We start from the raw sequence: 21,841 nt of genomic DNA, 5'->3' as shown, positions 1-21,841 counted from the left end.
GCCATTTTTCGGGGTACACTCAGCCTCGTGATGCCAATTGAGGAGCTACTCGACCGAATAGTAGCGGCTCCGGTCAAAGAAAACCATCATAACGACCGGGAGAGCGGTGTGCTGACCACACGCCCCTCCTGTCCGCGTCCTCAACTAGGATGACACGGCGGGTGGATGGTCCTCATGGGCTACTTGTGGCCTGAAGACGGAGTGCTTTTTTTTATCGAAATTGCATGCAGATACTGCGCGCCTTTATGCATGAGAGTCAAAAAGGTGCATCCAAATGCAGATTGGATTTACGCTTAGCATTAACTAAATGAAAGCTAATAATTCTTCGGAATATGCTCATATTATTAAGGACAAATGATATTAAAGAAAATAAATATCGAGAAACGAAGTTCAGAATTCCCACATTCCTGAACAGAGCTCAACAGGAGGTTTGCTCAAACGGCCCGTTTATGAGCTAAAAGTACCTTTTTTTAAATGGTACGAGTTTTCCCATACTACGATACCATATGTTACAAGCAAAAATGACCAATTGTCATGTTGGACTATTACTTATTGCATATAATGTTTTAATGGTAAATATAGTAGCATTCAGTTCTTGAAGAAGCTCCTGAACATGGGCTTTCCAAGACAGATTACCATCAGTCTCAGGGGTAGTCAACATTTTTACTTTTGTATCCGCATTAGTAGAAAAAATTTTCTAACTGCCCACCACTTCTACAGTAATGGTGAATTAGAAAATAGGGATGTAGCTTTAATTTATAAAATTTAAAGAGCAGAGTTATGACAAGTTAAAGCATATAGTAATAATTACTTACCAAGTACTTTATGTCAAAATTTTATGAAAACAACTGTGTAAGCTAGTATGCTCACTAGAGGGCAGCAGGGACCAGGTTGACTACCACTGATCTATCTCAAGGCTGAGGAATTTGGACTCTTCAGACTCACCGATCATAATCCTATTCTGTGTAACAAAATGACTCTTTTAGTTTTAGTTGAATTGTGGGTTAGAAACACCCTTCCATAGCTCTGAGGGGACCTTTCTCCTACTTTGCTAACGTCCAGGTTTAATATCCCTATATCAGGACACTCCACACAAACGTTTTTACAAATATTTTCTTGGAGTGGAAGATGATGTGCTTTTTCAATAGAAGTTTCTTCTTATTTCGGACAGCACTCGTCATCAGTGCTATTCTTCTCTACATTTCCCTAAGACATTCACATTCTCTACAATGCTACAAAGATGATTAAATTGTGTTAATTTCTCTAGCTGCTCACTGCCTATTTTTATATCAGTTTTACTTGTACCACATTTATTGTCTACAATACTAAGACATTCCTCTTTTTGGCATTAATTTTATGTTTTAGTTTTGTCATCTCTTGATTTAGGATCTTAAGCATTTTATTTCCTTATGTTCCTGAGTTTGCCACTATTGCAATGTCATCAGCAAATCCGATGCTGTGAATATCAATACCATTAATTTTGATTGCAGGTGTCTTGTCCTGCACTGTTTTTACTGAATCCTAGATGAACGTATTAAATAAGGCGATAAAAAGCACCCCTTCTGATTTTTACTTATTTCTTGTTACCATTTTTATCCAGTTCAGTACTTTAACTTTTGTACATACTCAAAATTAAACGCTTCACCTTCCAATCAACTTCTACTTTCGCATTACTTTAAATAATAACTTCCAATCAACCATATCAATGCTTTTTTGAGTCAAGAAATGCTATATATGTTTTCGTGTTTCTTTCTAATTTTCTTTCGAAAATTTGATGTAGTGACAATATTGGTTCTCTCAGTCCTTTCCCGGTTCTAAAGTCAAACTGATCATTGGCTAAGTTCCAATCTATTTTCTTGTTAATCCTCTCTTTAACTAATGACTAATGTTTTAAATGAATTTGACAGGAGGGCTAGTACAATTCCTTCTATTTGGCCAATTGCATAATGCAATACTTCTCCTTTTATAAGAAGTCAGGTTGCATTAAGCCCTCTTCATAACATTTGCATGCCACAATAAACAGTTTACTTGTGATATTACTACTGTTGTAGGAGATCTGCAAGGTAGTCATCTATACCCATTGCTTTAATTTATTTTAACCTATTTAGAGCAGGGAAGAGGTCTTCTTTTGTTCTTGGTAGTATCTTATTGTTTTTACCAATTAGTTTCTCATCTTTAGTATACTTATCTAAACATCCAATTTCAGCACCACTGTGCTGGTCTTCAGTACACACTTTCCATCCGTCACTTACATTTTCAATGTCAAATAGCGGTTTTGCATTTTTCTCTCTCACTATGTTACTCTTGGTTCTCTGTCTGCATTTAATCTTGGAGTTAAGTTTCATTCTGTTTTCCATACTTAAAATCATCTTTCATTTCTTTACAACTACCCGCTTTTCTATCTCTAGATGGCACATTGTTGTTATCTTCTTTTTTTATTGCTTTAAACTGATGAAGACTTTTTTAGTCTCTTCTTCTAATTTTTGGGGTCATCCAGGACTTCCTAGGTTGTAACTTCCTTTTGCCTAATAAGTCTGTGGCTGCATTTATTATATCTGACTTCAAAACATCCCAGCTTTCTTCCCTTTCCGCTTCCATTATTGCATGCTTGAATTCCTGCACAACCTTTGCAGCTTTCAATTTATACCCATTTATTTGGATATTTCACCTGCTGTTTATTACAACAGATACTGCAGTTTGCTACAAGTGTGTGGTCATTATCTACAGGGTGTCAATATTCAGGGATATGACACCAACGATCACTTGCAGCAAAAACCTGGTATGGGCATATCCTGTATTCAGAGTGATTTCTGAGACGGAATGCATTTAATGCACATTGTTATTTATTTTCTGTATTATTCAAGGCATTGTCAGGTTTGCACACACATACATGTGCAACTATTAGTAAGCATCGCAACATGCGTTTTATAAAGTATTCATTGAAAAATACGTATTTTTCACACTCCAAGCATTATCATACAATCCCATTACGCCTGTTGTAGAGTTCACAATGTTGGAATACCTCACAACCAACTTCAGTGTATCTGTGCACTCTTGGGAGAACACAAGTTGCTTGTCGAGGTGCCTCTGGACGTCCCCTGCTCAAGCGTCCATCTCACATATCCATCATTTGTTTGTACATATCGGACATCACCCAACCTCATACACAAAAATTTAATGGCTTAATGTCTGCCGATGTTGGTAGCCAGTTCACTGTACTACCCCAACCAATCCAGAGATTATGGTAAGACACATACAATCACGCCACAACAACAAGAACAAACGTATATTAGATATGTTCTATCTCGGCAACCATTCAGAATAGGGCACATACATTTTTTCTTCTGAATACTGACCGTTAATTCTGGGTCATCCTGTATCTTTGCACCTGGGTAACTGTGACTAAATTTCAGTTGGTTCCCATACCCCTGCTTTACTACTATATAGTCAATCATATACCATCCCCTGTCACCAGGTGCTTTCCACACGTAATATTTTCTCTCTGGAGCTTCATAACATGTGTCTGTTATTACCATCTCATGTTGTTCACAAAATTATAATTTATCACCTCTTGTGTTCATTCTTCCCAGTCCAAACTTACCAGCACATCTGTGGTTCTCTTGTATGCCTACTGACGCATTAAAATCTCCCATGAGAATAATACTGTCTTTCATTTTTATCACTTCCATTAAGTTTTCGACAGAGTCACAATTTTTTCCGCTTCTTCATCGTTGCTACTTTTCGTTGGCAAATATGTTACGAAACCACAGCTACCGTTTAACTTTATTATTAACATTCTATTGTTCATATGGTAGGCATCCATTATATTATGCATCCATCTCCTCCTTAATGCAACAGCTACCCAATTCTTTCTGGACTGTTGGTTTCGACTAAGAATTATTCTGACATTTTCTGAACTAAAGTCACCAGTTCCTGCTGATCTTGTCTCGCAAAGTCGTAGAATACCTGGTAGACACTTTGTGATATCCTCTTTACTTCCTCCAGTTTTCGAAGATTTAATGGCTTTCACACATCCCAAGTGCCAATTTTATATCCATCTTTTCCTGTTCCTTCGATTGAGAACCTCACCGCTTCTCCTGTCAGGAATCAGGCTCCAAAACTCTGGATCAGTAAGGACACATACATTACTAGATGGGATGCTTTCTGCACTTCCATGGCGTCGGTCTTGGTGGCTCATCCGCCTTCAGGGATAGTTTCCCATTCCACGAGGCGGTGGGGGGGGGGGGGGTGATCTTACCACTATCCTACTATCCTATCCTCCAGGCCCAAAGAGGCTTTTGGCGCTTCAAAGAGGTTAACTCGTTATTTTGGGGGCCACTTGGTTCTCAATTACGTTTGCCATTAGAGGCGTTACAAGGCATATACACTACTGTCCATTAAAATTGCTACACCAAGAAGAAATGCAGATGATAAACGGGTTTTCATTGGACAAATATATTATACTAGAACTGACATGTGATTACATTTTCACGCAATTTGGGTGCATAGATCCTGAGAAATCAGTACCCAGAACAACAACCTCTGGCCGTAATGACGGCCTTGATGCGGCTGGGCATTCAGTCAAACAGAGCTCGGATGGCGTGTACAGGTACAGCTGCCTATGCAGCTTCAACACGATATCACAGTTCATCAAGAGTAGTGACTGGCGTATTGTGACGAACCAGTTGCTCGGCCACCATTGACCAGTCGTTATCAATTGATGAGAGATCCGGAGAATGTGCTGGCCAGGGCAGCAGTCGAACATTTTCTGTATCCAGAAAGGCCCGTACCGGACGTGCAACGTGCGGTCGTGCGTTATCCTGCTGAAATGTAGCGTTTCGCAGGGATCGAATGAGGGGTAGAGCCAAGGATCGTAACAAATCTGAAATGTAACGTCCACTGTTCAAAGTGCCGTCAATGCAAACAAGAGGTGACGGAGACGTGTAACCGATGGCACACCATACCATCACGCCGGGTGATACGCCAGTATGGCGATGACGAATACACGCTTCCAATGTGCGTTCACCGCGATGTCGCCAGACACGGATGCGACCGTCGTGAAGCTGTAAACAGAACCTGGATTCATCCGAGAAAATGACGTTTTGCCATTCGTGCACCCAGGTTCGTCGTCGAGTACACCATCGCAGGCGCTCCTGTCTGTGATGCATCGTCAAGGGTAACCGCAGCCACAGTCTCCGAGCTGATAGTCCGTGCTGCTGCAAACGTCGTCGAACTGTTCGTGCAGATGGTTGTTGTCTTGCAAATGTCCCCATCTGTTGACTCAGGGATCGAGACGTGGCTGAACGATCCGTTACAGCCATGCGGATAAGATGCCTGTCATCTCGACTGCTAGTGATACGAGGCCGTTGGGATCCAGCACGGCGTTCCGTATTACCCTCCTGAACTTACCGATTCCATATTCTGCTAACAGTCATCGGATCTCGACCAACGCGAGCAGCAACGTCGCGACACGACAAACCGCAATCGCGATAGGCTACAATCCGAGCTTTACCAAAGTCTGAAACGTGATGGTACACATTCCTCCTCCTTACACGAGGCATCACAACAGCGTTTCACCAGGCAACACCAGTCAACTGCTGTTTGTGTATGAGAAATCGGTCGGAAACTTTCGTCATGTCAGCACGTTGTAGGTGTCGACACTGGCGCCAATATTATGAGAATGCTCTGAAAAGCTAATCATTTGCGTGTCACAACATCTTCTTCCTGTCGGTTAAATTTCGCGTCTGTAGCACGTCATCTTCGTGGTGTAGCAATTTTAATGGCCAGTAGTGTATGTTGTAGCTGGCGTTTATAAAGTATGCATGAGATTTTCACATTTTCTTGTTCTCTACGTGCAAACTATCAGTGCTACAGAAAAATGAACACGGCCTTTTTGTAGCAAATGTAATGTTGTCAAATTTTGTACTGGGATATATTTCCGCTGAAGTCATAGCTTTTGAGTTATTCAAGAAAGACGTACAAAAGTCACCTTCAAGGCACCTCCAATCCCAGACTCATCCCTTACCAGACAGGTTTTGTCATATGTTGTTCATGGCAGGACCGCCTACCACTGTACAAAAATTTCTGACTAAACGAATTATTCCCAATATTCGCCCGTTTTTGGTCTCTATTGATTGGGCTATTACGCCACCAGCATAGTCGACTACTTCGTTAGCATGATTAATTTAAACGTGCCTGTGAAAGAAATGAACGAAAAACGACTTTTGTGACCGTTACGCTAAAACTAATACGCTGACGTAAATGTTTAATTCGTGCTGTTAAAATTCACAAAAATGTTAGGTAAAATTTACGCAAACGTCAATTTTACAATTTGTAAGTGCTTCCATCTAAGCCATTGGCGCAATAAGGGCGCTCAATGAAGACCAAAAATGGTAGACTGTGGAAAATAATCCGTGCAGACGCAAATATTCGTACTGCGGTAGGGAGGAGTGCCATGAGCAACATACTACAAATCCTGATCTTTACGGACTGAGTGTGAGCGTGCGTTTGAAGGTCTCTTTTTTTACATTTCTCTTGAATAACTCGAAAACTACGGTCACTAGCGATAACACACCATAGTACAAATTTATAACTGCATTAAATTTCGTACGAGAAGTTTTTTTAAAGGATTAACTGTTTGCGCGTACAGAGTGGAAGAATATTAAAATTTCGCGCGTGTTCATGAAGGCGACCTATGTATACAGGGTGTTACAAAAAGGTACGGCCAAACTTTCAGGAAACATTCCTCACACACAAAGAAAGAAAATGTGTTATGTGGACATGTGTCCGGAAACGTTTTCTTTCCATGTTAGAGCTCATTTTATTACTTCTCTTCAAACCACATTAATCATGGAATGGAAACACACAGCAACAGAACGTACCAGCCTGACTTCAAACACTTTGTTACAGGAAATGTTCAAAATGTCCTCCGTTAGCGAGGATACGTGCATCCACCCTCCGTCGCATGGAATCCCTGATGCGCTGATGCAGCCCTGGAGAATGGCGTATTGTATCACAGCCGTCCACAATACGAGCACGAAGAGTTTCTACATTTGGTACCGGGGTTGCGTAGACAAGAGCTTTCAAATGCCCGCATAAATGAAAGCCAAGAGGGTTGAGGTCAGGAGAGCGTGGAGGCCACGGAATTGGTCCGCCTCTACCAATCCATCGGTCACCGAATCTGTTGTTGAGAAGCGTACGAACACTTCGAATGAAATGTGCAGGAGCTCCATCGTGCATGAACCACATGTTGTGTCGTACTGGTAAAGGCACATGTTCCAGCAGCACAGGTAGAGTATCCCGTATGAAATCATGATACCGTGCTCCATTGAGCGTAGGTGGAAGAAACTAAAATGACCTCTAACATGGAAATTAAGCATTTCCGGACACATGTCCACATAACATCTTTTCTGTATTTGTGTGTGAGGAATGTTTCCTGAAAGTTTGGCCGTACCTTTTTGTAATACCCTGTATAAAAAAAGCTGTAGTGGTCCAGCACTGACACCTTAAGCACACATCATTTACCCCGTGTATCAACCAGTCAGCACTTCATAGCCATTGTCATTACTCCGAAGAATGACCTTTCTGTCTGTTCTTAAAATGTGAGAGAAGCCATCTGTTATTGTTATTACATAATGGTGAAAGTTCTACGCAAGAAAAAGCATTAGGTAAGTGATAGGCCACGCCTAGTGTTCAGGACTTTTTGTTTCATCCGTCCACTGCCTCACAGACAAAAGACAGTGGGGAACTTTTAGTTCAATAACTTTAGTAAACACTGATGGCACAGAAATACGTCTAAAACTGGCTATATTGCCCGTTTCTGCTTTTTTGTAAAGCAGTTTCACTATTGCGTTCTTTATTCGTTCAGAAAACCAACCATTCCTAAAGGAAATGTTACGAAAGTTTTCATTTAAATTCCTATTGATGACTTGTTATATTTCTGTTGCTTTTGCTGGGTAAAGATTTACTATTAAGTCACTACACTGAATGTAGCGTACTGCCGTGAAGTTATTAAGGGAAAAAAAAGCTAAAAAGCAGGAACCGGCACTGTACTGAGATAGCCAAAATGTCACAATGTAAAGCCGTCGGCACACGGACCGTGCATCCGAACGTTGAGCGTTGAGCGTGCCGAGTTTCTGACGTCATAGCGTGGAATAGCACGCTCGGGAGTCTTTCCGAACGTGCGGAGCAATATCTGGCACGTCAGATATTCTGAGCGTGCGTCTGAGCATTGACCAGTGAGATGGCACAACGCCACCTACGTCACACGCACGCCGTCTCCCTTCAGTACAGAGTTGTGAGGCGTCATATTGGCATTCATTTCAAGCCTATATGTATACAGGGTGAGTCACCTAACATTACCGCTGGATATATTTCTTAAACCACATCAAATACTGACGAATCGATTCCACAGACCGAACGTGAGGAGAGGGGCTAGTGTAATTGGTTAATACAAACCATAAAAAAATGCACGGAAGTATGTTTTTTAACACAAACCTACGTTTTTTTCAATGGAACCCCGTTAGTTTTGTTAGCACATCTGAACATATAAACAAATACGTAATCAGTACCGTTTGTTGCATTGTAAAATGTTAATTACATCCGGAGATATTGTAACCTAAAGTTGACGCTTGAGTACCACTCCTCCGCTGTTCGATCGTGTGTATCGGAGAGCACCGAATTACGTAGGGATCCAAAGGGAACGGTGCTGGACCTTAGGTACAGAAGAGACTGGAACAGCACATTACGCCCACATGCTAACACCTTTTTATTGATCTTTTTCACTGACGCACTTGTACATTACCATGAGGGGTGAGGTACACGTTCGACAGGCGTTTCATAGGACGTGGAGGACGCATAAATTGGCCAGCCCGTTCTCCTCTGGACTTCTTTCTGTGGGGTACGTTAAAGGAGAATGTGTACCGTGATGTGCCTACAACCCCAGAAGATATGAAACAACGTATTGTGGCAGCCTGCGGCGACATTACACCAGATGTACTGCGGCGTGTACGACATTCATTACGCCAGAGATTGCAATTGTGTGCAGCAAATGATGGCCACCACATTGAACATCTATTGGCCTGACATGTCGGGACACACTCTATTCCACTCCGTAATTGAAAACGGAAACCACGTGTGTACGTGTAACTCACCCCTCATGGTAATGTACATGTGCGTCAGTGAAAAAGACTAATAAAAAGGTGTTAGCATGTGGACGTAATGTGCTGTTCCAGTCTCTTCTGTACCTAAGGTCCATCACCGTTCCCTTTGGATCCCTACGTAATTCGGTGCTCTCCGATACACACGATCGAACAGCGGAGGAGTGGTACTCAAGCGTCAACTTTAGGTTACAATATCTCCGGATGTAATTAACATTTTATAATGCAACAAACGGCACTGATTACGTATTTGTTTACATGTTCAGATGTGCTAACAAAACTAACGGGGCTCCATTTAAAAAAAACGTAGGTTTGTGTTAAAAACATACTTTCGTCCATTTTTTTATGGTTTATATTAACCAATTACACTAGCCCCTCTCCTCACGTTCGGTCTGTGGAATCGATTCGTCGGTATTTGATGTGGTTTACGAAATATATCCATCGGTAACGTTAGGTGACTCACCCTGTATATGCCGTTTCTGAGCACCAGCAAATTGAGAATCACTGGAAAACCCGTTGTTAACTGTGTGATTCGTTCCAATAAAATAATGAGAAACATCATACACGTGGCAAAAGAATTACTGTAACTTGCGTATTATGAGAGTAGGCAATCTGAAGGCAGTGACACACTGAAAATCCACCAAAAACGTACTGTTTTTGGTACAATTTGTTATAATTAAATTTCAAGTAGTAACATATCTGCGATTGATGTTTTCAGCAATAGGTAATATAATATGAGTAAAGACAACGAGTGTGAGCTTGGTTTAGCGTAAGGAGTAGCGTCACTGTCCTATGATGAGTTGTTTGATGGGGCAGTGCATCGCGTCTCGAAACTTCCAAATTTTTTTTCTGACATTCGCGTTTTTATTAGGTTCTGATACTTTATTATTAGTTTAATATAAGGATATACTATAATATTTGATGTTATGTAAATATAAGTACACCTTTTTTGACGGGTGACTGTTCGATTGGCTTAATATACAGGACAGCTTGCGCTACTTGCATAAAGATATTTTGTTCCTTTTTCTTTTACGCTTCGTAATTCACATGTTGCAAAGATTCTGCTACTGCGTAGGAACAGTGATCAAGTAAGACTGACCTTGGGGTTTTACTAAAATGTGGGAATGATGAAATAATGTTAATATTATGCAGAGAAGTATTCCAAATTTGTAATGGAACTTTTAAAAGCCTTTGTCCTTATTGATTGGACATGGTACTTTGCTTTTCGTGGACGATGGAGGAAACGTGCGTTTTAATAGAGCTAGCGTGGGAATTTTACGCGCGCCCGTTGAGTAAACAGTGTGATTTACGAACTAGAAACATCCCTCAAACTGCCGCTGGAGTGCGTTGCGATCGCGTATACCACGTTGGGGCCCACGTACCGTATGCACGAGTCGCATCGTTCCTGAGCGTTCAGCAGCACGTTGAACTCGGCACGCTCAACGTTAACGTTCGACAGCACGGTCCGTGTGCCGACGGCTTTACGCTTATTTGGAACACGTGACTGGACCTGACGCGCCCTCCGTTACCCATACCTTCTTGCCACGTTCTTTTGTCCAGTCTATATACCGATGAGAAATCGAAATGGTGGAGACATATTTATGAGCTGCTCGAACAGCTAAGAAGGAGAGTTCCCTAGCAGTGCGATCGAATTCTTGAAACTATCTATATGACTATATAGACTATATATACCGTGGTTCAGGTCGAAAAATATCGATTTTCGGTTTTCATCATATTTCGACAGATTAAAGGTTTATTTAAGTACTCTAAAAAGGATTTTGCTGAAAAAAATTTTTGGGCATTCAAAGAGCATTTTTACCACTTGTATGTGCCACGCCCACTTTTCTGTCACCCACTTTCCTGCATATATTTTAGATCTTTATATCCCCTACATTTCACGTTAGGGATTTTTTTTTCTCCCGAGTGTGTTGGCTATCCTTGGAATGCAACGGGCGGTATTCTTTATTTCTCCTGTTTGAAAACAACACGCTTTCAAACACGCGGTTAGTTTTGTTCAAGTGTGGTTGCGAGTAGTTGTTATAGAAAACTCGCAGGTATACTATGAGCAGGCAATTAGGAGAAATACAGAAAATCTGGAGGCAATGAAGAGAGATGTTTGGGCCATATTCTTTCGTATGTCCTCTACTGTTGACAAGCCATGTCATCAATTGTGTCCATCAGGAGAAAATTCGTGGTGCAAGTACAATAGGGCTCAGGCAACTGGAGAATGTCACCAGCATTCTCTTCCTGCTACTGTTATTATAGCAATTAAACCTATTTGCAGAGACTTGGCTCATCGTGACCTTGTAAGAGCAGACACAGAACCCAAATGAATGTTTCAACAGCATAATTTTCTCCTAAAACTGTATTTGTAGGCATGCATACAATGAAACCAGGAGTTCATGATGCTGTTGCTACATTCAGTTGTGGTAATATTGGAAAGTGTTGGGTACTGAAAAAGCTGGGAATTAATCCTGGTGAAAATATGATCACTGGGCTGCAACATTGCGATAAAATGAGGATAGCCGATGAGGACAGGTCTGCATCTGATATGGCCAAGAAAGCAAGACAGACACCCAGGAGGGTGAAAAAGAAGCTGGAAGACCTGCTAGAGGCCAAAGAAGGGCCATCATATGCAGCAGGACAGTTTTAATCAACAGTAAGTAACAAATTCAAAAAAATTTTCTTTAAAGTCAGTTTCCCACAAACTAAAATTTTCCGTACATATGCCTCATTACATCATAAACTATCGTAGATAAATGAATGCATTTTTCAGAGACTCTGCATAACATAATAAGCCACCTCTGGCACTGCATTCATTAATATTCTCCCATTAGGAAGTTCACAGAAAATATTTCTTAAAAACTATAAAATAAAGTAGATTTTAGTACAGTTGACTGTCTTAGCATCATGTAACATACAGTAAAAATATTAATGTGCTACATCAAATACACTCCCGGAAATTGAAATAAGAACACCGTGAATTCATTGTCCCAGGAAGGGGAAACTTTATTGACACATTTCTGGGGTCAGATACATCACATGATCACACTGACAGAACCACAGGCACATAGACACAGGCAACAGAGCATGCACAATGTCGGCACTAGTACAGTGTATGTCCACCTTTCGCAGCAATGCAGGCTGCTATTCTCCCATGGAGACGATCGTAGAGATGCTGGATGTAGTCCTGTGGAACGGCTTGCCATGCCATTTCCACCTGGCGCCTCAGTTGGACCAGCGTTCGTGCTGGACGTGCAGACCGCGTGAGACGACGCTTCATCCAGTCCCAAACATGCTCAATGGGGGGACAGATCCGGAGATCTTGCTGGCCAGGGTAGTTGACTTACACCTTCTAGAGCACGTTGGGTGGCACGGGATACGTGCGGACGTGCATTGTCCTGTTGGAACAGCAAGTTCCCTTGCCGGTCTAGGAATGGTAGAACGATGGGTTCGATGACGGTTTGGATGTACCGTGCACTATTCAGTGTCCCCTCGACGATCACCAGTGGTGTACGGCCAGTGTAGGAGATCGCTCCCCACACCATGATGCCGGGTGTTGGCCCTGTGTGCCTCGGTCGTATGCAGTCCTGATTGTGGCGCTCACCTGCACGGCGCCAAACACGCATACGACCATCATTGGCACCAAGGCAGAAGCGACTCTCATCGCTGAAGACGACACGTCTCCATTCGTCCCTCCATTCACGCCTGTCGCGACACCACTGGAGGCGGGCTGCACGATGTTGGGGCGTGAGCGGAAGACGGCCTAACGGTGTGCGGGACCGTAGCCCAGCTTCATGGAGACGGTTGCGAATGGTCCTCGCCGATACCCCAGGAGCAACAGTGTCCCTAATTTGCTGGGAAGTGGCGGTGCGGTCCCCTACGGCACTGCGTAGGATCCTACGGTCTTGGCGTGCATCCGTGTGTCGCTGCGGTCCGGTCCCAGGTCGACGGGCACGTGCACCTTCCGCCGACCACTGGCGACAACATCGATGTACTGTGGAGACCTCACGCCCCACGTGTTGAGCAATTCGGCGGTACGTCCACCCAGCCTCCCGCATGCCCACTATACGCCCTCGCTCAAAGTCCGTCAACTGCACATACGGTTCACGTCCACACTGTCGCGGCATGCTACCAGTGTTAAAGACTGCGATGGAGCTCCGTATGCCACGGCAAACTGGCTGACACTGACGGCGGCGGTGCACAAATGCTGCGCAGCTAGCGCCATTCGACGGCCAACACCGCGGTTCCTGGTGTGTCCGCTGTGCCGTGCGTGTGATCATTGCTTGTACAGCCCTCTCGCCGTGTCGGGAGCAAGTATGGTGGGTCTGACACACCGGTGTCAATGTGTTCTTTTTTCCATTTCCAGGAGTGTAGTTTTTTTTTTTCAGAAAAGGGGCAAATACTTGCCTAAGATAAACATGGGTTAGATAGGCAGGGTGTAGTCCCCTTAAGATACCAGGTATCACACACTGTAACCATTCACTCTGGTGGGTCCTCGTTTGAGAGTAAACTGACGAAAGAAAAATAAGGTATTTTGTGTGACATTAAATAGCATTACAAAAATGCTACATTGTATTGTGAGGTTGTGTGGTGTAATGGATCCATAACAGCTTCATGTGCAGAACTTTTTAATTTTTAAATCTTTTTCGAAATGGTTTTGATCATTACTTTTATTCAATTAATTGGTTTAAATGTAATTTTTTATTTCTATTCCTTTGTCACATCATTTTAATCACTGTCAAAACTTTTTCCTTTCTTTCATTTTCTCTTTATATCATGCATGGTACTTGTCGTAAAACCTTTAAAACATATCCTAAATATCTATTGCACTATGGACAAAATTACGCAGATGAAAATGTACATGAAAGACGAGTTTATAAGTAAAACTAAACTCAAGCAAAATGAGAAATAGATATAATGAACGCAATAATGTGGACGAAAAAACAGTTTGATAAAACAAAAGAAATTACATTAAAATTAATACATAAAATCTATTAAAAGCACTTGAACAAATTTCAAGCGGAGAAAGAATGACAGGAAGAAAAATGATAGCAAACGAAGAAGTCGATATTATGATTAAAGTTATGTGACAAAGGAATGAAATTAAAAAATTACATTTAAACCAATTTAATGGTAAAAAATAATAATCGAAGTAATTTAGATAAAGATTTGAAATTAAAAAAAACATTTTGCGCACCTCAAGAGATTTGAACCGCCAATTTCCTGCACATGAAGCTGTTATCCTATCCATTACACCACTCTATCAGACCAAATAGTACCACTTTTCGCACAGAATTCCGAATTTTTCTTTCGTCAATTACTCGCAAATGATGGCGCACCAAGGTGAATGGCTGCAGTGAGTGATACCTGGAACCTTAACCTACGTCACTGTGTAGACACTTTCCAAAAGTCGATCTCACCGCTGGGGACCTCTCCATGTAAGTAATTTTCGCCCTTCGTATAACTGCTACAAGGACGTGCAGAAAGTAATGCCCCCAAATTTATAATGTGAAAACTCAAAGCTTTTTCAATAAAACAAACTTCATCAACCATGTACATCTTTATTACTCATGTCTACATATTTATTTGTCAACATAGTCATGCCGACAAGGAACACATTTCTTCTAACAAGAGACCAGTTTGTTGAGACTGTCACTGTAGAATCCTTTGTCGACGCCATGCATTGTCAATGCATGTGCGAACATTACGGAAGGCGAACTACTCGCTGTTGAAAGGAATGTCGTTACACGTATTGCCAAATGCACTCAGGTCGACGGACGTCATTTTCAGCACTTATTGCAATAATGTGGTATTTACAGGTAATCACGCTGTAACAGCATGCGTTCTCAGAAATGATAAGTTCACAACGGTACCTGTATCACCTTGGAACAACCGAAATAAAATGTTCAAACGTACCTACGTTCTGTATTTTAATTTAAAAAACCTACCTGTTACCAACTGTTCGTCTAAAATTGTGAGCCATATGTTTGTGACTATTACAGCGCCTTCTATCACAAAGCGAAAAAAGTTGTTCAACTAAAACATTCATATTGCTTTACGAACTACACGAATATGTAATAAAAATGAGGGTTCCCATTTAAAAAAACGCTGTTGATACCCGTCTGACCTATGGCAGCGCCATCTAGCGGGCCAATCATAGCGCCATCTGGTTTCCCCCTTCAAGCTAGACAAGTTTCGTTCTTTGTAGTTTTTTCGTTTGACGCTTATTTCGTGAGATATTTAGCCCAGTCACTATCAATGTCCACCCTGTATAAGAAGGTTGAGCTGGGTTGTTTGGTGGAGGAGACGAAACAGCGAGGTTACCGGTGTCATCGGATTAGAGAAGGGCACGGAAGGAAGTCGGCCGTGCCCTTTCGAAGGAACCATCCCGGTATTTGCCTGGAGCGATTTAGGGAAATCACGGATGGCCGGAGGCGGGACTGAACCGTCGTCCTCGCGAATACGAGTCCAGTGAGCTAACCACTGCTCCACCTCGCTCGGTAGAGTATACAGGGTGAGTCACCTAACATTACCGCTGGATATATTTCGTAAACCAGATCAAAGGCTGACGAACCGATTCCACAGACCGAACGTGAGGAGAGGGGCTAGTGTAATGGTTTAATACAAACCATACAAAAATGCACGGAAGTATGTTTTTTAACACAAACCTACGTTTTTTTTAATGGAACCACGTTAGTTTTGTTAGCACATCTGAACATATAAACAAATACGTAATCAGTGCCGTTTGTTGCATTGTAAAATGTTAATTACATCCGGAGATATTGTAACCTAAAGTTGACGCTTGAAACCTCCGACGTTCAGTTGCGTGTTGTAACAAACATCGCGTTTCTGCAGAATGATCCGCCAACGTTGCTCGAAAATGTCCCACTGGAAACGCGTCGACGTATGTGGTATCAGCATGATGGTGCACCTGCACATTCCGCAATTAACATTAGGCTGACCCTTGACAGGATGTTCGACGGGCGTTTCATAGGACGTGGAGGACGCATAAATTGGCCAGCCCGTTCTCCTGATCTTACACCTCTGGACTTCTTCTATGGGGTACGTTAAAGGAGAATGTGTACCGTGATGTGCCTACAACCCCAGAAGATATGAAACAACGTATTGTGGCAGCCTGCGGCGACATTACACCAGATGTACTGCGGCGTGTACGACATCCATTACGCCAGAGATTGCAATTGTGTGCAGCAAATGATGGCCACCACATTGAACATCTATTGGCCTGACACGTCGGGACACACTTTATTCCACTCCGTAATTGAAAACGGAAACCACGTGTGTACGTGTACCTCATCCCTCATGGTAATGTACATGTGCGTCAGTGAAAAAGACCAATAAAAAGGTGTTAGCATGTGGACGTAATGTGCTGTTCCAGTCTCTTCTGTACCTAACGTCCATCACCGTTCCCTTTGGGTCCCTACGTAATTCGGTGCTCTCCGATACACACGATCGAACAGCGGAGGAGTGGTACTCAAGCGTCAACGTTATGTTACAATATCTCCGGATGTTATTAACATTTTACAATGCAACAAACGGCACTGATTACGTATTTGTTTACATGTTCACATGTGCTAACAAAACAAACGGGGTTCCATTTAAAAAAACGTAGGTTTGTGTTAAAAAAACATACTTCCGTGCATTTTTTTATGGTTTGTATTAAACAATTACACTAGCCCCTCTCCTGACGTTCGGTCTGTGGAATCGATTCTTCAGTATTTGATGTGGTTTACGAAATATATCCAGCGGTAATGTTAGGTGACTCACCCTGTATAAGATTCCGTGTACTTGTGGAAAGTTCTACACTGGAACTACCAAGAAAATCTTGAATAAAAGTCCGAAAGAACAAAACTCGCCGCCGACTAGGGAAAACAGAAAAATCAGCTGTAACACAGCACGGTCTTTAGTCAGGAAACTATGAAGTGAGCTTTACGGAATCAAAATTTTATCTACTATGACCATCGAAATATAGAAGCATATTGATTATTTTAACAGAAAAGAAGAAGCCATGAAATTCAATGATATATGGTCACTGGCTCTGAAGAATCCGTAGACCATGTACAGGTGTTTATGTCTGAATGCGGCTGATCATGTATAAACTCGACCACGCCCACTTCACACAGTATGTCGCTCTCCGACGTCCGACTCAGGTTCGGCGTCGCAGGAAGCAACTCCGGCGTCCGATGCAGCTCTGCACGAGACGTCAGGAACCGAAAAGCGTCTTCAACGCCGGCTGTATCTTCGACCGCGTCCATACTGCTCGGTAGACTCATCAGCGACTGAGACAATGGAAATGAAATGAGCGTTTGGCGTCATTGGGCGGGAGGCCCCTTACAAGGCAGGCCCGGCCGCCTTGCTGCAGGTCTTATTACATTCGACGCCACATTGGGCGACCTGCGCGCCAGATGGGGATGAAATGATGATGAAGACAACACAGCACCCTGTTACTAAGCGGAGACAATCTTCGACCCAGCCGGAAATCGAACCCGGGCCCGTAGGACGGCAATCCATCACGCTGACCACTGAGCTATCTGGGCGGACACTGAGACAATGAAGCCAGTAGATGAGTATTGCTTTTTGAGCAGGAAAATAACTAACGAGTGCCAGAGTAGAGTGTACAGGCTGTACATAAAGTCTAGGAACACTTTCAATTATTTATTGCACAAGAACCAAACATTGCGCAGGTGTCATACATATCGCATTTTGAAGAGAAACTCTTAAAGTTTTTTTTTATTTTTTTTATTTATTTATTTATTTTTTTTTTTTTTTACAAACATTCGATATGCAAGCCATGAGTGACCTTGCAGACGTCAATACGGTAATCGAATTCTTGCCATACCGGTCCCAGCACGGCATCATCGACTGTGGGAGTTGCTTCCCGTATTCTCTCCTGGAGCTCTGCTACATCACGTAGTAGAGGTGGTACATACACTAGATCTTTAATGTAGAATGATATTTTCACTCTACAGCGGAGTGTGCGCTCATATAAAACATCCTCGCAGATTCAAAATGTGTGCCGGAGCGAGACTCGAACTCGGGACCTTTGCCTTTCGCGGGCAAGTGCTCTACCAACTGAGCTACCCAAGCACGACTCACGACCCGTCCTCACAGCTTCAATTTCGCCAGTACCTCGTCTCTTACCTTCCAAACTTCACAGAAGCTTTCCTTTCTTTTAGGAGTGCTAGTTCTGCAAGGTTCGCAGAAGACCTGCGAAGTTTGGAAGGTAGGAGACGGGGTACTGGTGGAATTGAAGCTGTGAGGACGGAGCGTGAGTCGTGCTTGGGTAGCTCAGTTGGTAGAGCACTTGCCCGCGACAGGCAAAGGTCCCGAGTTCGAGTCTCGGTCCGGCACACAGTTTTAATCTGCCAGGAAGTTTCAGATCTTTAATGTGTCCCCACAGTCGAAAGTTAAACGGAGTGAGATCTGGCGATCGGGGAGGCCATTCCGTGAAACAACTGTCCCCTTCTGTAGCACGGCCGATCCATCAATGCGGCAGCTCCGTGTTCAGATACCCACGAACTTCAAGACGAAAATGGGGTGGAGCCCCACCCTGCTGAAAGACGAACGGAGAGTCCTACTGCATTTGAGGCATCAGCCACTGCTACAACATGTCCAAGTAGGAATATCCAGTGGCAGTGCTCTCGGCGAAGAAGAATGGCCCGTACAGTTTTTGACGTGACAAGGCACAAAAAACATGTACCTTTTGGGGAATCACGCTCACATTCAGTGCATTCGTATGGATGCTTTGTACCCCAGATTCGACAATTATGCCTGTTCCCTTTCCCATTAGTGTCAAAAGTGGCTTCGTCGCTAAAAATTAAGTGATCAACAATGCCATCCCCATTCTCATTAAATTGTAGCAAACGAGAATAAAACTGGAAACGTTTGTCTTTGTCATCGTCACTGAGCTTCTGCAGTAGCTCCAATTTGAATGGTTTCATAGACAGCTTCTGTCGCAGGACTTTGCACACGGTCATTGGAGCCATTTCGAGATCACGGGATGCACGACGCACCGATTTCTCTGGACTCCTTAAGAATGTCTCTCGTACGCGCTCCACATTCACTTCACTCACACTGTGACGTCCGCTTCTCTTCGCCGGGCACAGGCAACCCGTCGCAACGAATTTGTTGTGCCAGTGGTAAATGGCCTTCCCTGTTGGAGGCCTCTTAGCGTACTTGGTTCCAAACATCCGTTGAACAGCTGTAGCGCACTTGTTTTTGTCTAACTCCAACACAAAGAAAACTCGCTCCACACCTGAACTCGCTATGTTTGCGACTAGCGCTGACTATCGGCAAATTACCAAACTACGCTGTGGCGGTAGACATGAAAAATGACATATGTGTGACATGTGTATACCTGATGTTATTCAATCTGTATATTGAGCAAGCAGTAAAGGAAACAAAAGAAAAGTTCGGAGTAGGTATTAAAATCCACGGAGTAGAAATAAAAACTTTAGGGTTCGCCGATGACATTGTAATTCTGTCAAAGACAGCAAGCGACTTGGAAGAGCAGTTGAATGGAATGGACAGTGTCTTGAAAGGAGGATATAAGATGAACATCAACAAAAGCAAACCGAGGATAATGGAATGTAGTCGAATTACGTCGGGTGACGCTGAGGGAATTAGATTAGCAAAAGTGATGATTTTTGCTATTTGGGGAGCAAAATAACTCATGATGGTCAAAGTAGAGAGGATATAAATTGTAGATTGGCAATGGAAAGGAAAGCGTTTCTGAAGAAGAACATTTTGTTAACATCGAGTATAGATTTAAGTGTCAGGAAGTCGTTTCTGAAAGTATTTGTATGGAGTGTAGCCATGTATGGATGTGAAACGTCGACGATAAATAGTTTGGACAAGAAGAGAATAGAAGCTTTCGAAATATGGTGCTACTGAAGAATGCTGAACATTAGACGGGTAGATCACATAACTAATGAGGAGGTATTGAACAGAATTGGGGAGAAGAGGAGTTTGTGGTACAACTTGACTAGAAGAAGGGACCAGTTGGTAGGACATGTTCTGAGGCTTCAGGGGATCACCAATTTAGCATTGGAGGGCAGTGTGGAGGGTAAAAATCGTAGAGGGAGACCAAGAGATGAATACAGTAAGCAGATTCAGAAGGATGTAGGTTGCAGTAGGTACTGGGAGATGAAGAAGCTTGCACAGGATAGAGTAGCATGGAGAGCTGCGTCAAGCCAGTCTCTGCAATGAAGACCACAACAACAACAACAACGTGATATATGTACAATGTTTGGTACTTGTGCAACAAATAATTCAAAGTGTCCCGGACTTTATGTACACCCTGCATATAAAATTCAGAATGGCAACGACGCCAAAAGTATAACATTTATATTACATCATTTCTGGAGATATTTGTCTGCAGTGAGCCTTGAACAAACTGAAACCTGAATGATAAGCAATTCAGACACGAAGAGAAAAGAAACTTTTAACATGTGGAGCTGCAGAAGAATTTTGAAGGTCAGATATGCAGATCACGTAATTAATAAGCTAGTTTCGAATGGAATTGGGACGAAAATAAATATGTAGCAGACTTTGATTAAATGGAAGGGTACAATGGAAATGCCGTGTGGCTAGAGCCTCCCGTCGGGTAGACCGTTCGCCTGGTGCAAGCCTTTCGAGTTGACGCCACTTCGGCGACTTGCGTGTCGATGAGGACGAAATGATGATGTTAAGGACAACACAACACCCAGTCCCTGAGCGGTGGAAATCTCCGACCCAGCTGGGAATCGAACCCGGGCCGTTAGGTATGACATTTTGTCGCGCTGACCACTCAGCTACCAGGGGCGGACAATCAAAGGGTCAACTGATAGGAGACACCCTTAGGCATCAAGTAACCGTCAATTTGGTGATAGAGGGAAGCGCTGGGGAGGGTGGGTGGGGGGGGGGTGTAGCAATTATAGTGGGAGACAAAGAGATGAATGCAGTAAGGAGGTTGAAATGAATGTAGGTTGCAGTAGTTACTCGGAGATGATGACTCTTGAGCAGTCTAGTGTGGAGAGCTTAATCAGATCACTTTTCGAGCTGAAGACAATAAAAATAAGAACAACAACATAAAACGAACGTCTCCACCAAGTTTAATAATTTTCAGACTGGTGCTCCGTGGTGTAACAGTCTCCATTTCCGTCAGTGTACAACGTGGCAGAGATCAGTGTGTGTGACACACGGTATAAATTTTGAGTGCAAAACAATACGGTTACCATTTTCAAATGGATCCTTATCTCGCTTTTTAAATACGTTATACCTGGACAGGCATAACAAAAAGTTGTTTAAAATTCAGACTAACCTCCATGAACTCGGTGGGGAAGCATTCTCATACTGGCGAGCTCCGAGACTGACGTGTTCCTTATCCTGAAAGAAAGAAAAAAGGAGTCAATGTTTGTAGGAAAATTCAACAGGCTGCTGCGTGTGCGAAGTGAGCAGGAGTCCGCGACACGAGTGAGAACATACAGGGTGTCACACAATTCATGTTACACACTTCTGGAGGTTGTAGAGGGGACTTACCATAGTGCGATTAAAACTACTTTGTACCTGGCTGTTCGCTGAGCGGCCGTGCAATGTTGCCAGCTGCCGCTGTAAAAAATGGAAGTCGTGTTTTTTTATAATTTGGCAACTGTACATGGTAGAGTGATACGAGGACTATCTTC

The 21,841-nt window shown here is 42.9% G+C and overlaps 1 protein-coding gene across 1 annotated transcript in view; it reads right to left on the bottom strand.

Annotated features, from left to right (window-relative positions):
• The window catches only part of LOC126108614 (endothelial zinc finger protein induced by tumor necrosis factor alpha-like), a 242,220-nt gene that overhangs the window by 21,086 nt on the left and 199,293 nt on the right, over positions 1-21,841 (bottom strand). The window contains exon 4 of the mRNA XM_049913917.1: positions 21,481-21,545. Within this exon, the coding sequence (XP_049769874.1) occupies positions 21,481-21,545 (65 nt within the window). The remainder of the gene's footprint in view (positions 1-21,480; positions 21,546-21,841) is intronic.

Source organism: Schistocerca cancellata, chromosome 11 (assembly GCF_023864275.1).
Source record: "Schistocerca cancellata isolate TAMUIC-IGC-003103 chromosome 11, iqSchCanc2.1, whole genome shotgun sequence".
NCBI lineage: Eukaryota > Metazoa > Arthropoda > Insecta > Orthoptera > Acrididae > Schistocerca > Schistocerca cancellata.
Note: the sequence above shows the minus strand (reverse complement) of the source record. Positions and strands in the feature narration are given on the sequence as shown.